This window comes from Sturnus vulgaris, chromosome 10 (genome assembly GCF_052056855.1).
Source record: "Sturnus vulgaris isolate bStuVul1 chromosome 10, bStuVul1.hap1, whole genome shotgun sequence".
Classification (NCBI taxonomy): Eukaryota; Metazoa; Chordata; class Aves; order Passeriformes; family Sturnidae; genus Sturnus; species Sturnus vulgaris.
This window is the reverse complement of record NC_142252.1, coordinates 9,214,520-9,234,566: the sequence shown is the minus strand read 5'-3', so window position 1 is coordinate 9,234,566 and position 20,047 is coordinate 9,214,520. Positions and strand designations below refer to the sequence as shown.

General features: G+C 40.2%; 1 protein-coding gene across 5 annotated transcripts in view; it reads right to left on the bottom strand.

The window, feature by feature from the left end:
- The window catches only part of NYAP2 (neuronal tyrosine-phosphorylated phosphoinositide-3-kinase adaptor 2), a 136,099-nt gene continuing 116,052 nt past the window's right edge, over positions 1–20,047 (bottom strand). For 4 of the 5 annotated variants that reach the window (XM_088170719.1, XM_088170722.1, XM_014879586.2 and 1 more), the window contains one exon: positions 1–4,023. In XM_088170719.1, coding sequence (XP_088026845.1) covers positions 3,796–4,023 — 228 coding nt within the window. In that variant the 3' untranslated portion in view covers positions 1–3,795. The remainder of the gene's footprint in view (positions 4,024–20,047) is intronic. The other variant, XM_088170723.1, reaches the window with a different exon arrangement.

Sequence of the window (20,047 nt, the reverse complement as noted above, 5' to 3'; positions counted from 1 at the left end):
TATTTTAAACTATTGCTTTTTATTATAATTACACTGGAGCACAAATAAATAAGCACTAAATTATTGTAAAATATTGTCAATGCACTAAAGAAAGCAGAGTTGATCTTCAAACAACATCTTATTACTTCAGAAGTATCAAAGTACATTTAATTACATCTTACCTAAAAAAATCAAGTACAAAAATGAAAAGAAAATTAATATGTATTTATACTGTGTATATAGAAACGGCTAATAATATATGATTACAGTTAGCCTCTAGCTACTCCTTAGTCCTACACAATCTCAGGCACATACCTGACAATTTCTAATGAAATATAAAAAAAAGCAACATGACATTCAGTTTCAAGATATTGGTAAATGTATTACATTGGAATGAACACAGAATGATTTAATTTTATTTAAAAACCCTGTCATTTAAAAACATAGTGCCATTGTCCACTTAAAAATAAACAACCCAAACCAAAAAACCCCATACTATTTTATACCATTTGCTTTAATTTGTCAAAAGGAGCGATAAAGTAGACATACATTGGCTAATATACGTAAACACATTTTTAGTGCAAGAATTACAAGACCTGTGACTTTACTGTGCTTTCTTGAAATCACAGTGCACCTTACACAAATTGCTACACTATAATGTTTAACTTTAGGAGTTTAAAGCAAAATAAGTGCATACCAAACAATTTCGTATATACAGTCTCCATAAGTGTGTGTATATATGTGATCTGTATGTATATACAGATTGCATATTTATACAGACTACAGCTTTAATGACCGTGTGTAACTAAGCACTGTCATTCACCCTGTGACACAGAAGCTGCTGAGACAAGAGGTGATGCAGGAAATGTTTGACACACTGTGATGGCAGCTCTCGGCAGGACGATGTGCCTTTTACCCGAGCCATGGGGTGGGCCAGCAGTCAGGGGACAGGGCAGTGGCTGTGTCCTGCTCTGGCTCTGTCCCTGACCTTCGGAAACTCCGCCTGAGCCTCACGCCCCTCTCAGTAGAACGGCTCTCGCAAGCATGAGGTTTACTTCACATTTCTAAAGTGCTTTGAAAGTAAGTGCTAAATTATATTTTACTTTTTCATGTTGTCGCACTTTAAAACAAAAAGCCATTGTTTCCATGGGATACAATGGAGGTCTGGAAGCACGTGGGCAGTTATTTAAGAAGGACAACATAAACAGTGGTGAGCAATAAAAGCGAAACAAGGAGTTTGCAGTGGGCTAAGTGTACAAGCAAGCCTGCTTAGGACAAGAATGCTTCAATTCCCTGATCGTTATTCCTATTACATCTCGATATGGAAAGGACAGGATATAAACAAACACTACCAAGGACAGAACTGTTCACACTGACACTGCCTTCCCCCAGCGGGTGTGCCCGGGGTCTGCGCTGCTCTGGCAGCGCGGATTCAAAGGAGCTGCTCCAGGAGGAGACCAGTGAGGACCAGAACTGGCAGAACTGGCTGAACGCCGGCTTGCATTTTGTCACCAGTGACTTTGTGCAGATGGGGGAAAGGGCTGAGCTAAGTATTTCACACATGGATACCGAAAATTCTTCTCTTCCCACATTACAAGGAAGACAAAGCATGAACACTTGCTGAATAATGAACCTGTTATCTCAACAGATTTCTCATGACCAACAAGTTGTCTCCTTTCCAGCAGATCCTGGAACTTTGCGAGATCACTGGAGTTGTTCTTCTGCCATTTTCTTTCTTTAAAAAAAAGGAGAATAAGCAGAATAGACGGTTGGTGTCTTTTGGACGTAACGTGTTCAAAGATTCCCTCACAGCCTCTGCGTTTTTTCATGTCTTCTGTCATTTTGGCCGTGAGGGGATCTTCAAATCTGCATTTCAATTCTGTACCTATTCCATCCTTTGTATATTCATAACACACCAATATTTAACGTATGCAGATATACGTATGCACACATCTATGGGTATATATAGATACATGCATATATACATGTATATGTGTGTACACATATGCATATATACATATACAATAATGCTAATATACATACACACATATAAACACACACTTCATCTTTTACAGAAATCTCAGTTTGGACATCAAAATATACATTAGTTAATTAGTTATAAAATATTTAAAAACTTTATTTCAGAGGCTGAAAGGAAACTACTACTGATAAAACATTACTGAAACTCAAACTTTAGCAATATAGATTACAAAAACCTTCTAAAATTTGTTATTTTTGGTTTTTTTTTTTGATCAGCAATTACAGCTGTGGCAATGCTGTCAATATAATTTCAAAGAAAAGCCAATATAACAAGAAGTTTCAAACAACACACCTTTTCTTCTTGGAGAATAAAACATTAAAATGATTGTTTTAAAGAGGGAATTTTGTACTACCAAACTTCAGACACATAGAAATTTTAATATACAAAATATATGCCATAGATCTCTTTTACCCCCCTACTCCACCGCAGTACAATTTTCCCTCATCCTCAACAGATCCTTTTGGAAGATATTTCACCGCACAGATTTCACCCTCATAATCAGTATAAGCCATCTCTTTCTCCCGTTAAAACCAGGAGGTCATAATTCTTTGGTCATGACATAATATTCTGTTAAAACGGGTGTAATATAATACAGGATTGCAAGCCAATTCCAGAAGCAGCCAGGAAGAAGAAACGGCATAGGCAGGAGAACATGTTACGCGGGCTTCTGCTTCAAAACCGCATGAAATCAAGAGGGATTTCCCAACAGCCTTTCAAGGGGTCTGAAATCCAGCCCACAGAAACAACAAGCAGAAATCTGACACGGTGTAAGGAAGGATGTGCTGCTGGATTTAAAAATAATAAACATGTAAACATATTTTGTCACCTTTATTTTCTGGACCGTTGGTAAATGTGGACAGGGACGGCGGCCGCAGTGGCACCGCCTGAACCCGCTGAGCGACCGGCTCTCTCTGCCAAGGGCTGCACAATGCTTAGTCACAGTGAACCATGGTCTCTGCTAATCAATGGGACGTCATCGAGGAAGAGATTCTGTCGCAGGCTTTGCTGCAGAAAATTTAGTTCCTTGGCCAAATCATTTTAGTAACTGGTTTATATGAAACCAAGGACGATTTATGTGGTTACCGTTATGAGAAAACAGGTGCAGAACAATTAATGTTTTAAATGTAACTTGGGTACCTGCACTAAGCACTTGTATTTTTGGTGCTGGCAGGTTTGCTGTTTCCCACCAGAACTCTCCCCTTTGTCCATCCCACCCCCAAGCTAAGGACATCTAACAAGGACGACTCTAGTTATCTTCTACAGCCCTAGCACTGAGATGCTTTGTACATTGTCCTCTCCAACAACACGTACAACCACATGCTTTTGTACAGAGGCCACATCTAGGCAGGTCAGAGAAATAAAACAGTGGCGGTGGGGGTGAACAGTAGAATAGAACATAGAAAATAGGTAATAAAACAGTATAACAGTAACATTATATAGTAAAATTCTCCATAAATTTTTGAATTTATATATATATATATATATTTATATATTTAAACAGTGTATTAGTTTGGGTGTTTTCAATATATTGGTGAAATATTTACATTTTGATATCTTCTGGATCCAAAAAAATCCTGGGTAAATATGTATGCCTTAATCCAGTCGGAAACTTAAATCTCTCTCTTGATTGACAGGTGAGCACTGTACTGGTGTGTTTTTTCCTAGGAAGTTCACCACCTGCAGGTAAGTCTTAGGTTAGAGCCTTTGCCTTTTAAAGAAAGCAGGCTACCTGTGCTTGGTGCCACACAGTGGAGAGGGCATCCTCCACAGGCCTGTCAAATTGCAGTGTCCCAGAAAACAGTCTGTTGTTTGGAATAAGGAGGAGGGCTGTACTTCTTGGTCCCAGCATTCTTTTTCCAACTCGGCAAAATAGGCATGCTGTCCTGTTTGCAGAGTCCTTTCTCTGATTTCTGTCGAGCTTTGATCTCTTTGCAGAGGCAACGCTTTTTTTCAATCATGTCCAGCATCGTATGGTCCCCTTGCAACCATTGCATGCACGTCACCTATTGGGGGAGGTGGATGGAGAAGAGAGGAGGGAGAAAAAAAAGAGGGAAAAAACATACAAATAACTGTCTTGGTCATAGATTAAATATGCTTTTTCTTTGCAAAGTTATCTTACTCTTATTTGAAACACTTTAATTTTATGAATAAAAATCTCTATGCGAACAACAGAAACAGTTAGTCTTTACTTCTAACTGCTTCTTTAAGGAAAAAAAGGGTAATAGAAGATCCCTGTTTTAACTTCTTCAGAGCACTAAAATCTAATAAAGATAAATGGCTTTGGCTATCTAGCACTGGTTGGATTTTAAATGATAGAATAGATCTTAAAAAGCCACATGGATCTTAATAACATCCTTAAGCTGTGGAAATAAAAATTCTACACAGTGAAACTCATGTTTTATATTGCTTTCCAAATCCAATCTGTCACATTAAAAGCAGGGTGTTAACATTTCTGAGTATCAAGCTAAATATAACTGTTAAATTTTGTTAAAATGATTTAATGAACTCCATGCGAGTTATATGGATTAACCTATACTACTCTGTGATATTTCATTAACTGGAAGGCATCAAGAGTTAAGAAACTCCATGTTTTCATGCAGGTGGAATACTGGAGAATGTGATCGTGATCCAAAAGGGGAGGTTAGCATATGTTTAGATGTAAGTACATGTCACAGCCCCTCTGAAGCTGAGAATGTGACTTCATTTGATTTCAGTGGGGAGTTCACAATTGAAATTGTGTCTTCAGAGGCTTTAGACTGGAACAGAAATCACTAATAGTAAACTCCTCTGAAAGGGCTCATTGGTTTTGGATACCACTGCATACCTGCAGCTCAGACAACTTCCTCTCAACACTTACTTTGGAAATTTGAAGTGATGTCTTGAGTGTCCCCACATTTATTTCCCAAGAGTTAGGGATTTGTGTGTAAGTAAACACATGATACATTCACGGGGGCTGTCCAGGTACATCTCTGCTCTTGTCATGAAAATGAACATGTACAGCAATACTTTGTCAGAGTTTGCAGTTCATGAAGGAAATGTATCTTTATTATTAAGGGCATTTGAATACATTTCATAATGCATATACCTTTCATTCACAAGTCTGAGAATGCCAAGCATGGGCATATACCAAGTCCCTAGAACTGGGGCCTGGTTTGTCTAGAATCCCCTATAGAAACTTCCTTGGATCTCAGTAGACTTTGTGTTCAGCTTGAAGTGTGTTTAGCATTTATTGATAATGGATTAAGAAAATGCTCAGATTCATAGCAGAAAGCAAAGCAAAAGGAATAAATTTAAGAAAGCCTACCAGCAAAAGTAATAAAAATTATGTACTCAAACAGAAAAATTAATAGAACACAGAAATGTCAGTATTTTTTGTAAAAAATAAAGGGGGCAAAACAGGATAAAAGAATTTTATCACAAAACCATGCTTACCTTATACATTAGATAGTACTCTGAGTAAAACAAGTTTAAACCATAATATGAATTTTGTTCTTGAATGTTCTTATGGATTTTGAATTACACAGGTAACTTATCTGCAATGTGTCCTCCTGAATGGCTGAGCCATTTCATCAGGAATTCTGCTGTGCCTGCACTTTTAATTCAATACTTATTTTTCATTTCAGGCATGATCTAATGTTTTCTGTGGTGCAGGTGGGCATGAGGCACAGCATCTGCCACGGCCATGAGGAACCAAGCCCAAGCTTGGTTCCAAAACTCCTTGTGTGAACTGGAGATGCTCCCCTCCCACCTCTCAGCTCCACTCCACGGATCTTTGGAGAGGCTCTGCCTGACCCAGATTTTCCTGCCACTCTGCTCACCAGTAGTGGGTCAGTACTTACACAGCAATGTCTTCAGCTTGGCTGGGTCCTCCTCCGTGGGGAAGGACAGGGACACAGTCTGCACACAATTCATTACACAAATATTCACCAGCACAGCAGCTTCTGCGCCAGGCTTGACGACAACAGCGCTTGAGCATGGATTTCCTCTCGTAGGCGCCGGGAAACACCTTCTCTTTTATAGCCCATCACGTCACAGGCAGAGCTGTGCCAGTGCCAATCCCCACAGCACGGTGTGCTCCAGCCACCAAGTGTCACAAGCACCGCACGCGCCCCGTGACAGCCCCGTGAGTGTCACATCCCGTGAGCCACCCCCGCTCACCGCAGTGCTACACACAGTGCAGTGCCAACACCGTGCCTTGTGGTACCCAGCTCCCGCAGTCCAGGAGCTATTCAAGGGGATGGAAGCAGCATTTGGACATGCTGATTTCTAAAATGCCAATTGCAGCTTCCCAGAGATAGAAATGGAGTCGTAGAAAGTATCAGTTACAGAGACACTCTGCCACCCCTGCAAAACAGCACCGAAAATATACCCAAGAGTAGGCAGCTCCAAAATCCCTTTTTTATACTGGCCACTGTATTTTGTTACAGTTAGTGAATCATTTACTGTGAAAAATTTGAATTTTCCCACTTGCTCAGACACAGATTTTCAAGTCTACTTGGGATTTTTTTAGTGCTATTTTTGTTTGATGGCTAAGTCCTTCCTATCAGCATCTTCTTAGGTGTACTGTCCATTTGGCACAATCCTCTTCAGGAACTGCATTCAGTAACGGTGTGTGCAGGGGGAACATGTAGAACTGGGATGGGCAAAGTCATTTACTAAAATACACCAAGAGAACAAATATGATCTTGAAAGGCCTGAGGGTAAAAAAAGCTTTAATATTAAAATAAGCCTAAATGCTAAAGGTTTGTTTGATGTTTGTTTTTTATTTTTACCCAGTTGTTTAGTGTTTAAGTGCAACAAAATAAAAATATTAGGAACAAAGGTTCATGGCCACTGGAAGCTGTGGAACAGACCTGAGAGGAAATCCCCACTGTAGATCAATGAACTACAGAAATGACAATAACCATGTTGATGATACGAAGTCCTAGAGTGTTAACTCAATTTTCAGTGTGTCCTAGACAAATAACAGGCACTGAGGCTTACAGGCCAGGACTCAACCCAGCTGTTTAATCACAGCAAAAATGCTAGATGACTTCAGTAGGGCTACTGAGGTGTTTAAAGCTAATGTGTTTAACACCACAGTCTTAGGCCAAATCCTCCCAGTGACTGAACTGATGGCACTCACACTTAGTTCCAGCACTAATTTTTTCTCATCCTCCCTCCTTTTTGGCTTAAGTCTGCTCCTCTGGTCATGCACCAGGCTGTTAATACCCCTGCTACATCATAACAAGGAATTTGGTCAGCGTGAGAAACACAAAAAAGAATGATGTTACAACCTAATTTATGGAAAAAAGTAGAGCATTCAAAACATTTTACAGCTATACAGCTCTCCTGGGAAAGATCCCATCGTGCTTGAGGAATGGTGCACATACTGCAGCATGTCAGAGCTTGGCTGCAGATGTGGATGTACACAGACAGGCACAAAATGCATCAGTACTGGAGGTAACAGCCAGCAAGACAGAACACAGGAGAGGAAAACTTGGTTCTGACCAAAGAATCTTGGCCCCAAGCCTGTTCTTACTGAAGAGGGAAGAAAAAGCCAGAAACTAAAGTTAGGATTGTAAGAAGGGACCTTCTGGAGATTCCAGGATGTGTACCAGGTACTATGTCCCATAATATCCGTTGGATTATAAAATTTGCTGATTGCATATGAATTTTTATTTTGATGGAATTTTTACTCATTAGATTATTCAAGGTATAAGACACTTAAAAAAATATTTTAAATCAGAGCGAGAGAGTGAAGAAAAACACCAGGCAAAGGCCCAGAAGTTTGGACATTCACCAAGAAGGTGTTAGAGGTAGGCTCAATTCCTTGCTCCTAAGCAGGCAGTAAAATCTGTGTGATACCCAGATGTGTAGGAAGCAGACAGGAATGTAGGGTGGTTGGATAAATTCTCTCTCCTGAATGTGACTGAGTGCAAGAGTAAACTAGAATGTCTGACAAGTTCATGGTAAACACACTCACCCTTTGATTAGTCATCAGTCTCTAGTTTTCCTTCAAAAGTTTTCCTCAAAGCAAATGCTTGTGCCAAACTTGAACATCGACAACAAAAAGTAAGAAACTTCTTCCATTATACAAAACTGAGCTTTTCCATACAGTTTTTATCACCAACTTTGCAATCTTTAGAAGAAACCAGTCTATGTTGCCACCTTACTTTTACTATTTTCGCTCAGTTTTCTGGTATTTTTTAATTTCCAAAACATTTGAAATAAATATTATCAAGAACTTTTATGTACTCTTGGGTTCTGTGTTGGTAGTGCCATAGAACAAGAAGTAATATTATAAACCCATCTTCAACTAAGATAAAACAACTTTACATATCCTCAAAACAATGCAAAATTAAAATCTTTCAAATTAAAAAATAGATCCCTTCTGGTGGGTGTTTCAATGCTTTATGAAGGTCAAAGAAACAAGCTAGACAAAGTAGTTCTCTTCTCTGCAAAGTGAAAATGGAACATTTTTGTGTGTGCCTACATTAGCAGTGGGCCTGACCTCATATCTCATCGGTTTGAAATTTCATATTATTCCAGAAAGATAATTAGCAGTCCCAATGGTTTCCAAATACATGTATTGCTTAAATTAGATTGCCCTGAGCTAGACCACAGAACAGTCTTGCAGCAGAGGTTTGATGGGCAGAACATGTCCAGTTCAATCGCTCTTAGAGGCCAGGACTTGAAGCCAGAGGTCAGTACATGCCATAGATCTCTGCCACATCAGAATTTACTGGGAAAAGCACACAATCCCAGGGAAAATTCAGAACAGGCTTTGGGGAACAGACAGTGACTCACCCTGCCAGGAAGCCCCTGGTGTCACAGCAGACTATTTCTGTTCTCTGTTGCCCTGGCCCTGTCTCTGCCCAGCCCTGGGCACCCCACCACTGACTGCTGGACACTGCTGGCCTTGAGTGCTGTGACACTGCACCAGCACACCCACTAAAGTGCTCAAAACATGGGTGTTTGAAGCAAAAAGGGAAGTGTAAATGAACATGGTTCTTTCCTTGTTCTCAATCAAGCAAAATAGTTTGGTTTGGGAGTCACAGTTACAGATAGAAAAAGAATAAAATATTATCCAATGATACAATTAAGCAGCTACTGATGAACACAACTTTACACACGGGCTAGCTGTGCTCACCAGGGGTAGAAAACATCTTGTATCTTTTTGTGGGTGAATATCACACTGCGAGGTCAGACTTTTGGGCCTTTCAGGAACTGGACTATTGCTATAAGGAACACCAAGCAGGGCTGTGCAAGGCTGAACACATGAATGACACTTAAGAAAGACGTCATGATACCTGTAAGTTATATACAAACCAAATGATCCCATGTAGCATAGACATTCCAAATGAAAAACGTGATGGCTATGAATAGAAAAATCCATGAGCAGAACTAAAAATAGAGTGAAACATCCTCAACACCAGGCCCGGGACTCTTCGTTAGCTGTGAAAAATGTTACTTATTCATGTGTTACATAAATAGCTACAAAAATGGACAATGCTCTCTTCTTAGTAAAAAGCCCTTTTGTGCTACAGAAGTCCCTCATATATCCCCTTGTCTCAAGCCAAGCCCTAGGTAACCTTAACCCTGAACACTGGGCAGTCAGGAGACAAGAGGAGAGCAAGTGCCAGGAGCAATTCTGCTCCTCCAGTGTCAGGCCACTGGGGTGAAGTGTGGTATGAGGACAAAGCCATGCTAATTCCCAGTGCTAAGAGGTGTTTCAAGAATCCTGTCATTGAAGGTGCACTATAATTTTTTGCATGAGTGCCCGTGAAAATATGTGCTGCTAAAAATGGTACGTGGGAGAAGAAATACCTGAGTTATTGTACACAGCTCAATTAGTAGTCACTAAGTTTGAAAATGTTGAAAATTCTCATTCATTTTTGAGGAACCCTTTCTAATATTTGAAGTGACTGCACGATATTTCATGCTCTGGACACATCTGCAAGTGGAGTGTTCTTTTGTGGTGTATGAACTTTTAATGACCTAAAAAATATCTTCCACTATAGTTTACGTGAGGGTTTTAGACAACACCATGTCCCCTTCAGCTGTTTCTCCTCATGACATCTTGGCTGTTAAATTCTTTGCTTGCCTTGTTTTAATGCTGTTGGTTTGTTTGACATGAAATCAGAAGCTCTGGGCAATAGGACAGCCCCAAAGTTGTGTTTCCATAATTTTTTCCTAGTAGGGTAGGTTCCCACTTATTGTGCTAAAATTCTATAGGTTATAGGGCTGAGGAAGTTACTGTTTGCTTCTGGCCCTCGTGAGCATCTCCCTCTTCTGCTGGATAAGAAGAGGGGATGAGTCTTTAAGAATGGGGAAAATGACACCATACATCATGGCTGCCCTATAAAAATATCCTTTTCTTTGTCAGAAGTGCATAACACAGATAAAATAAAAGCCCAACAGCTGAAGTGAGGCTGTAACAAAATGATCTTAAACTAACACAAAATACAATGAAATAAAAAAAAGGCAGAAGGAGGAGATTATTAGAAATGTCTCCTGCATCTGTAAGCAAAGGGGGGTGCAATCTGTGTGCAGTGCTACACATCATTCGGCAGAGCCAAGCATGCTGGTTTGTTTTGGCAGGCTGCAGTAAGTGAAGAAGAAAGGCTTTCTGAAAGCCACTTACCATCCTCTGGGAGGAAAAGGCACTCCCTCCCTCATGCCTGTTCTCAGACAGGAGTTTCCAACCTCTGTTTCCCACTGAAACTCTTGATGGCACTTTCTCTGGTGCAGATGGCTCCCAGCCCCCCGGCCAAGTAAGGCATTTCCACTGGGAAGGTGTGAAATCCCAATCCTAGAAGGCAGTCCTGTGCCCCGGGGGCAAGCGCTGGAGGGATATGTTAAGCAGCAACAGTGACTTCGCTATCTGATACTTGTCTTGACATGCAGGTCCTCTTAGCACATGTTCACAAAAGGGGAGTTGTCCAAGGAAGGAGTTCAGGCAGAATCAGGTTTCAGAAAATCTGAGCAGAGAGATCCTCAACCATTCGAAGCCAACAGGAATTTACCATCTGACCTCATGGGTCCAAGAATTTGACTACAGTTTGCTTAAACAAACAGTAAAAATAACCTTAATAAAAATGTTTTAAAAATACTGCAGAAGACCACTTGGAAAATTATGTTGGGTAAGATTTCTTTTGCTAACCACGAGCTATAAGCCTTGCACTGCTGTTGAATGTTACTTCCAATGGCTGCAAAAGTCAGTAAGTCAGGATGGAACTACAGGCTAAATTTGCAGTCATTCTCCTCTCTCTGACAGGTATCCTGGAGGAATATTGCCATTGAAGACAGCATAATTTGGCCCAGGATAGTTACTTGTTTGTACAGCTTGGTACTGCTAACACATTCTCCTGTTACTGTCAAATTCAAAACAACAGTTGATTATTAATACAAAAGTGATTAAAAGTAACAGTCTGTTCAGGAACACGCAGGATGTGCAAGGTGAGCTGTGAGAGCAGACACTCTCCATGCAGTTTGGAGTGCCTGGGAAGGCTCCCTGGGAAAAGTGGACAGCAGAACTGCAAATTCCTCCCTAGGAGTGCCTCAAGCGTTTTCTAGAAGCCTTTCTCTGATGCCAGCAGCCACATTAGAATGATCCTGTGCATTTATGTACTTGCATCACGAGCACAAGTGCACACACAAGGTCTTAAGCCCTACACAATCTGCCCTTTCTGACCTTTCACAAATTCTTCTTTTCAAGGGACACAAGCCCAATCTCTATTTTCCCTCTAAGAACATGGGAAAGAATTTCCCCATCACACTAGTTTTTATTTCAACAAAATGTGTAGAAGTGAACATTTTGCAATCTTACCCTGTACATATTTAACATTAAAAGCATCACTGACACCTGCTATTTCAACCTGTGAAACAGCACATGCAGCACATTTTAGGGCTCTTATAACATTTGAATTGCTATGTTTAAGGTTTTGATTTACATTATTCTAAATTTCTAAACTGGAAATATGTTTTATTTCAAATTATATTACTACAGAAAAAAAATGAAAACAAGAGTCCCTGTAAAAACTGTAAAAAACTAGAGTCCTAGACAAACAACACTATCACTCAATGTAATTACATGATGCAGTACTGTAAAAAAACTCTTGGACACCCTTTTTCAAACTTAGAAGTAACTAAAAGACTTGACTACACTGTGTTGTGCTCTATGGCCTGACTAATCCACCACTTCAAAATGACTGCCAGGATTATTTGGAACTCCAGGAATTCCCAAAGATTCAAGATTATGAGCAATTAATACTTATCCTAAAATTAAATTAGCAGATGATTAGTAAACCTTCAGCACCTCTGGTTCCAGACCTCCCGTTTCATGATTCATTGCTTTCAATTACTAAATGTCACAGTTACTTTATTCAGAATCAGCCCTGCACATACTCCTATGCCTCAAGTTTTCCAGTGGCCCTCAGATTAATGCTAATAAAGCAAATTTTAGGTGACAAATTCATTGTTCTGCTTTCCATTTTCATACTGGCATTCAGTCTAGCTATAGACCTTTCTGAACCTGCATTATTATCTTATTTGGAAACATATTCTTTTCATCTAAGCTTTTTTTTTTAAACACCAAACAACTGCCCAAAATGTACTGCTTGATCACATTTTGTAAATACTTCCAAAAGAAGAGCCTGTAAATCAACTGATATTGGGGATGCTGTGGAATATCATGCATCTCAGTGGATCATCACAAAGTGCATTCCTATTGAGATCACCCATTAAAAATCAAAACTTCATCTATGCCTTTGCTAAGGAATAAATGCAGAACTCAAGCAACCCACCATTATACTTTCTGCCATTCACTGTAAAATAGAAAGGAAAATACAACATTGTATTAGGTCAATCACAGGAGGGACAAAGGACAGACACTTTTAGACAGACATCTCCTGTGTACTGCATTTTGCAGTGCAGCAGCTGCAGCGTAACACCCTCATGTCCTAGATTTCTTTGGGGGTCACTAACCCATTCTCTCCAGCATTTCTCCTTGCTGGAAGGTGCTGCTCTGTGCCACAAGTGCTCATGAAGCAGAATTCACACAGCAGGGTGGTTTGAGCTGTGACCCCATGGCCACTGCAGCTGACCCTACCCATGTCTGGGCAGCTGTGTCCGAAGTACAACCCACCTGCAGTTGGAGTTCCTGTGAGTTGTGGCAGCTCTGAAAAACAGCCAGATTGTAAATCTCACAGGGAGATGAACAGCCCCCCTGCTCTGCACTGACAGGTGGTGTGGAGCAGTGAGGGCTGCTGTGGGCAAGATCCTTTCCTTCTCTGCATCCACAGAGTCCCTGTGGTCTGCAAAAGCTCTTGTGTACAAGGGAGCTGAAGGCAGCAGGGTGCATGCTCTGGATACTGCTTGAACCAATAAGGGCCCAAAAATTGAGAATGGAAGAATGAAAATTAATGGAAACCAGACCATAACTTTGGAATACCTAAGAACTGCAAGAAAGTAGACATTAAAACCTGTCCTAAAGTTACAAAAATGTGACACGTGGGGACACCACAAATTCCATTTGTTTCCCCATTTTATTTGACCTCGTGGTTTCCAAACTATAAAAAAACCATGGCCTTCAGCACTATTTCTGTGGAAGTCAGTACTTGAACTCAAGATTTAACTAACTTTTATTGCTGCAACAAATGAAGAACTTCACCACACCACCTTACTAGCAAAGCTCCTAAGTCTGTTTCTCTATCACTTTCAAGAAAATGGCCAAAAAAGAATTTCAAAATTAAATATTAGCAAAATAATGTATGTAGAGAAAATGCCTCAGCACTGGAATCTGCTTTGCTTTAAAGTTGCTTTACTTACGAGAAATTTTGAAATATATTCTTACATTTCTCAATTTTTGATAGTGAAACTGACTTAAAGATCATACTCTTAGAGTAAATGCCATTTCTCAAATACTATATGGATTTTATGGAGGGAAAAGTGTTCAGAAAAGCATGACTAAAAACCAGCACCGAATGTTCAGAGATGATCATACTCTTGTAGGTGGTCACAGCATCCTCTTAAAAATGTGCAAGAACATTATTAAAAGACAGATATCTCCAATAATAATTTATTTCTAACTAAAATTTGAAGTGCAGTTAAACAGCAGTTGCTGAAGTTATAACCCATCCTGAGAGTATCTGAAGAATACAAAGATGTAAGAGCCTGCCTCAGTATGAGATAGCACGTCCGATATTACCTCACAGCAACATCATGTAATTTGATTTGTATCAGGAATGGCTAAACTTTACAGTACCCAAATCTAATATAGACATGATTTCCTGGCACACAGAATGGCTGAGATACAGCAAGTGACTCAGCCTGGCATCCGTGTGCTTTAGAAAATGGGATTCATTGAGTTCAGAGATTCCCTGTACCTTGCTTCTGTTTTCTGTTTAAAAGGAATCTCAAGGGATGGTGCTGCTGACAGAGTGTGTGAAGCAGCACTAACACACTCCACCAGGAGCAGCAGCCTCCTCAGCCATGCAGTGACCTGGCAAACTCAGCTTAGCCTACGCCAGCAGCATGGGCTGTGCTCAAATTCACGTCTCCAGAGCAGGAAGGAAATTTAAATATCCAGCTTAAAAGGAATGGCTAATGACAATGCAGGACAAAGAAAACATTGAGCTTCTTGTTAACCTCTAGACACGTATCACCTGTAATATAAGCAAACAAACTCAAACAGAAAAAAACTGCTGCTTTTCTCTGATTGTGTTTTAAAATTTGGTGCCAGGAACCATGATCTGACCAATGTTAATTTTAAAAATGCATATTTCTATTGTCTTTTCTCATTTTTCTTCTTTTGTATTGCGAATGATATAACTGTGATCAGAAACACCAGGCAGCAAATATGCTTTTCCAGACTGTAAAAAAAGAGAAGGGTCAAGCGAATCCAAGAGTCCACTAACTGCTACTGACTTGTAAAAGGCTTAAGATCAGGCCATTGGTTCATAAACTCCTATCTCAATTAGTGGAATATATCCTTTCTCCAGTCTATGTTTTGTTGAGGAAAAGCATTCCTTGGACATTCTAGTTGCAGCTTAGGAGTAAAATGGGAGTTGATGTGTGTGAGGTCAGAATTTAATCCTGTAACTTTAAATAAAAAATGAAAAGGATTTTCTATTATGCAATTTTAGTCGGGGTGGAGGGTCTTCCTTACAGTGTATCCATCACCCTACAAGGTTCTCAGTATTTCCTGCATTAAGACCTCTTTTGCTGAGGTTTTTCTGAGTAGCTGCTGCCACTCTGCTGCAGTAACTTACTGCACACTGAGACTGGTGCAGCCGGACAAGCTAGTACAACGATAAAATTAACTGTGAAGGGAGAAAATGTAACACTCACAGGTCTCATAGAGAAACACAGATTATTATCATTTAAACTTCAATTCAATGGATAACCTAAAGACATGCTCAACTGGAACAAGTGTATCCGTCATACTTCTGACTAACAGAAATATTTTGCTATTTAAGACAAGCCAGTGCTTTGCTGCCTCAAGGCCAGAAAGCTGTGTGGTGATTCATTTTACAATGGGCTAATAAATGACTGTTAGCTGTTTTAATAAATGCTTAATCAATTGGCAATTATGTGTTACTGTGAACTGCAAAGGGTAAAAGGTTTGACAAATAGTCTGCAATGCTCCCATAAAATCCACTTATAAAGTTGGGTATTTTTATCCATTCCTAATGCTCACCTGCACTGGAAAAACTTTCTTTCCAGCCTAAGGACCTTCTATATCCAGTATTCATGTAAGATATTATGGATGAGTCACCCCTAGATTGACAGCAAGTCCCTCATATGAATAGAGCTGGGATCTGCAGCACAGGAGTCCAGCTGGTTTAGGGCATTTCTAAACCTTGGAGCACTTGATCTGCATAAGATACAGACAGCCAAAACTACACAAACTGAGCTGTTTCCAAATATTTTTTTACCTACAGAAAACGGTCAGGGGAAACACCAATATATTTACCATTTTGGATCTGAAAAATTGGAAACCTTAAAAATTAGTAAAAAGAATAATCTTTTAAAGTTATCATTTAAAATACATGACATTTTTATTTTCATTGTTTTAACAAGACAAAATGAGAATAAAATTATGTTATCAAAAGTGGGTGCTGGCATTCATACTTTTTTTTTTTTAATTGACATACACATAATGTATATGAATAGCCACACATTTCTAGTGAAAGACTATGAACAAACACACGTACATATACAGAGATAGAGAAACGTCCTATACATACATACATGAGTGAATATACATATTTATGTGCATACAGTATACAGACAGGATACTATACAGGTACAGTCAGTGCAATATACTGTATAAGGCTACACAAACACCGAGAGAGTCTGGTGGGGTGGTGACAGCCATGAGAACAAAGCCTGGATGGTTGTGACTCAACGCAGAAAGGGGACAACCTGGCTGCTCTGTGTCGTGTTTTATGCATCAGGCACACACAGTTCCAACAGAAACATGGTACAATACCCTCAGCTCAAAAAAGGAGGACAAGTGGGAGTGTGTGGAGGAAACTGAAATGTATATGAGCAGACAAATAAGGTTGTTCTACCTAGGATACAGAATGTTTGGTTCATTTACAGAGAATGCCTATATATAAACCCATGCTTTCATGAATTCATGCCATTTTTTATTTCTATCTTTTCCTTTAAGAATATTATAAAATTCTTGCCCTGAGTTAAACATAAATACACACAGAAAAGGGGGTGGGGAAAAAGGAAATTGCATGCTTCTGGGTTTTTTACATAAATTTTTAACCAAGGCACAATGTCTTCAAGAGTGGTTGCAAGACCATTTGAAATAAACGTAGCAAGTGCTATTGTTCTGGGACTGTGGCAAAACTAATTGTTTGCATACAAAAGTCTCAGAACAAATTTTGAAGTGAATTTACAAGTTTTAGAAGAAAACAAGTAAATTTATTACATATGCCTTAAAGAGAGATTCCCTGAAGAGGAAGGAATGCTACCAATGCCATCAAACTAATTATTCTATAGGCAACTTATTGATGTTTAGACTGAAATTATTTCACACAAATGACATTATATATCTGTTTAGCATTAGTTGTTACCTATTTTTAGTAGAGCCATGTACAGTTCTGTAAGAGCAGCTAAAAATGAGATGAAGAACTTCCAGATAATTTTCAGTTTCTTTAGAAGGAAGTACACACAGTGGTCTCAGTGACTCAGAGAGCTGCAAGAATCACTGCTCGGGCACAGCTGGTCAATGATGGCATAAGACTTTCAAGGCTGTATCTCTCTCTGTCATTGACCTGCATATGTGTTTCACTGGAAATATTAGTTATTAGTGGATCCCATTCTGTACACCCATGCTCAAGTCTGACTCTCAGAAGAAAGGTCAGGGTGCAGAGGCCATGTTTGGCTGTTGCCCCACATTCAAGCACTTGGGCTCCAGAGACACACAGTTGCCATCAACTTCCAGGCATTCTGGAGGGTACCTCAAATTCCAGGGAACAACCACATTCATTGTGCTGCATTGGCTGCAGCATCTTTCCCCATAAATCTCTCTGTTGAGCTCAGTGTTTTTCAAAGTGTTGAAACACACCATCTCAACTCTACCAAAACCAGGCATTACATAGCACCCCTCTGAAACCTCTGACCACACAGGTGAGATCTTCTCATGTCAGCCCTGTGCCTGTTCAAGAAACTGTAACTCCCAATCTGAGAAACAACTAGGTAAGGACAGTAAAAAAATGTTGAGCATGAAAGTGAAAACCTCATAAATGCCGTGTTATTTCATCCTTTGTCAGAATATCATTGCATTTGAAAGGTTTCAACAATTTCTGTCACGGAGCTCACCTCTTTCTGTTCTCTGCTGACAAGCTTAAGTTCTTGCAAGAATAAGATATCAGGGTAAAGGAATGGAATACCCTTTCATCTCCTCTCTTCCATCACTCCTATAACAGTGGCAGCCACGCCAGCACTCGAGGGCAAGGCAGGATAACAGACTAGGTGTGGTGCTCAGATCAGTCACTCTGCTCCCACATGTGACACCCTCCTGCTGTGGCTTTACTTTTTCTACAGCTGGTCTGCTTTCACCCATTACTACCTCCCCGTGACACCTTTATTTTGTGCCTAAACCCCGTGCTATGACCTGTATGGAGAGGAAGAGTCACCCAAGCCATGTTGTGCCTCGGCGCGTTCAGTGCAGGCTCGGATCCGCCTGTGCCTGCTGTCCCCTGCTGTGGGACAGAGGCTGCTGCGGCAGTCTGGGGCTGTACTCAAATCACAGTCCTGGCAAAGCAATGCACCGGCCTGCTTCTGCTGCACGACCAACCCAGCTGAAGGATGAAGAAAAGATGTTGGGACAGCAATAACAGGCTTGTCTGCCAGTAAAAAGACAGATTTGATACATTTGCTTCTCATGCCAATCAGTCAGGCATGTCTTGGAGGTGAGGGATGATGGATGTGACAATTCCATCTATTTCAAGGTTTGCATTTGCTTTTTTTTTTTTTTTTTTTTTTAATTTTAACTTTTTAATAAGCTTTCTCTATTTGCAGTTTTTATATTTAGAAACCATTTGCACTGCTCTGGACCCATGCACTGATTATGTAAGACCAGATTCAAGCTGAAACTCAACACAATGCAATGTGGAGCCTTCCCCAAAGCATTAACATTCTTGTTGTTGCTCTCATCCAAAATGTTGACAGCATATTTTGCTGGACTGTCGACAGCAGAATTTTGCCTTCATGTGTGCAGGAGATTTGTCTTTGCAGGAAAAATGCAGAGCTGTGGAAAGTAATCCAACCGCTCCCTCTCGTGGGCACAGGGCTCTGCTGCACTTTAGAACGGCACAAATCACGAAAACCCAAAATCCTACACACTTTTAGCAGTGCAAAGTCCCCAGACGACTGTGTGACACTCCAGGACACAGTTCATGCCTCTTGCCCCAGCACTTCTTTCAAGGTGATGGCAGTCAGGGTGACTGATCCCTGATTCTTATGAAGATTCAGTCTGAATAAGAAACTAAAATCTTACGGCTCTGGATTCAGGTTTCTAAATACACTCAGGCCATACACACTGGGCAAATCCAGACATCATCTCAAAGTAAAATTGGCCTCTGTCCCCTTAGTGAAGTGACTGTGCCACGGGCTTCTCTCTGTACCCCACTGTGGGTTCGTCTATGCCTGTCCATCCTCCCAGGTAGGACTCAGAGGATTTCCTTTCTCCCAGTCATTTGCAAAACCAGCAATCACAAGATTCAGTCTATACCTACATTCCTTTTTCTTTGCCTACACAGGCATTAAATATTTCTACATGACAGGGCCATTTGAGAGAGAGACATAATTTGTAAAGTGTTACGAGTAAAATACACCTTTTCCACTTTTAGACATTCAAATGCATTTCATTGTATCAGTGACACCAAAACTATGTAAAATCACTGTCACAGATACAGTAGATTGCACCCCAAATAATTTTTTGCACTTTCTAATTTCACAGAAACTAAACCTTAAGCAATTCCTGAGAGTCACACCCTTACCAATCTACTCCCATCTGCAACCTCTTACTTTCTCATCTATTACACTGAACTTCTGAATTCTTGGGGCAGGAACAGCCTTTGTTCCATTCATATTGTCTACCAACAAATAATTACGACCCTTGGACATCACCACAATCAATATTGTGGTAGATCCTAGTGGCCAACATTAAGCAGGTTTTGGATCCAGTGACAATCCCAAGCCTTATTAAATGTGATGGCTAAACATAAGGAGTAATTAAGTTCCTTTAAGTGAATATCTTCTCAGGCAAAAATAGAAGCTACCATCCAAAGTAATAAATAGTGTATAGAAAGTCCAGACCAAAGCCCCATGGGGCTCTGATTACAGAGTGAGCAGCATGGGACTGTTCCCACACTGTGGACATATATTTTGGATGAAGAAAAAGATCAAGTATCAAAAAGGAGCAACCATAACCTTGGCTCCAGGAGCATGGAGACAGACATCTCAGAGGCATTGCAGTGGCTCAAGAAGAACACTTGGCATGAACACACAGGGGGAGGAAAA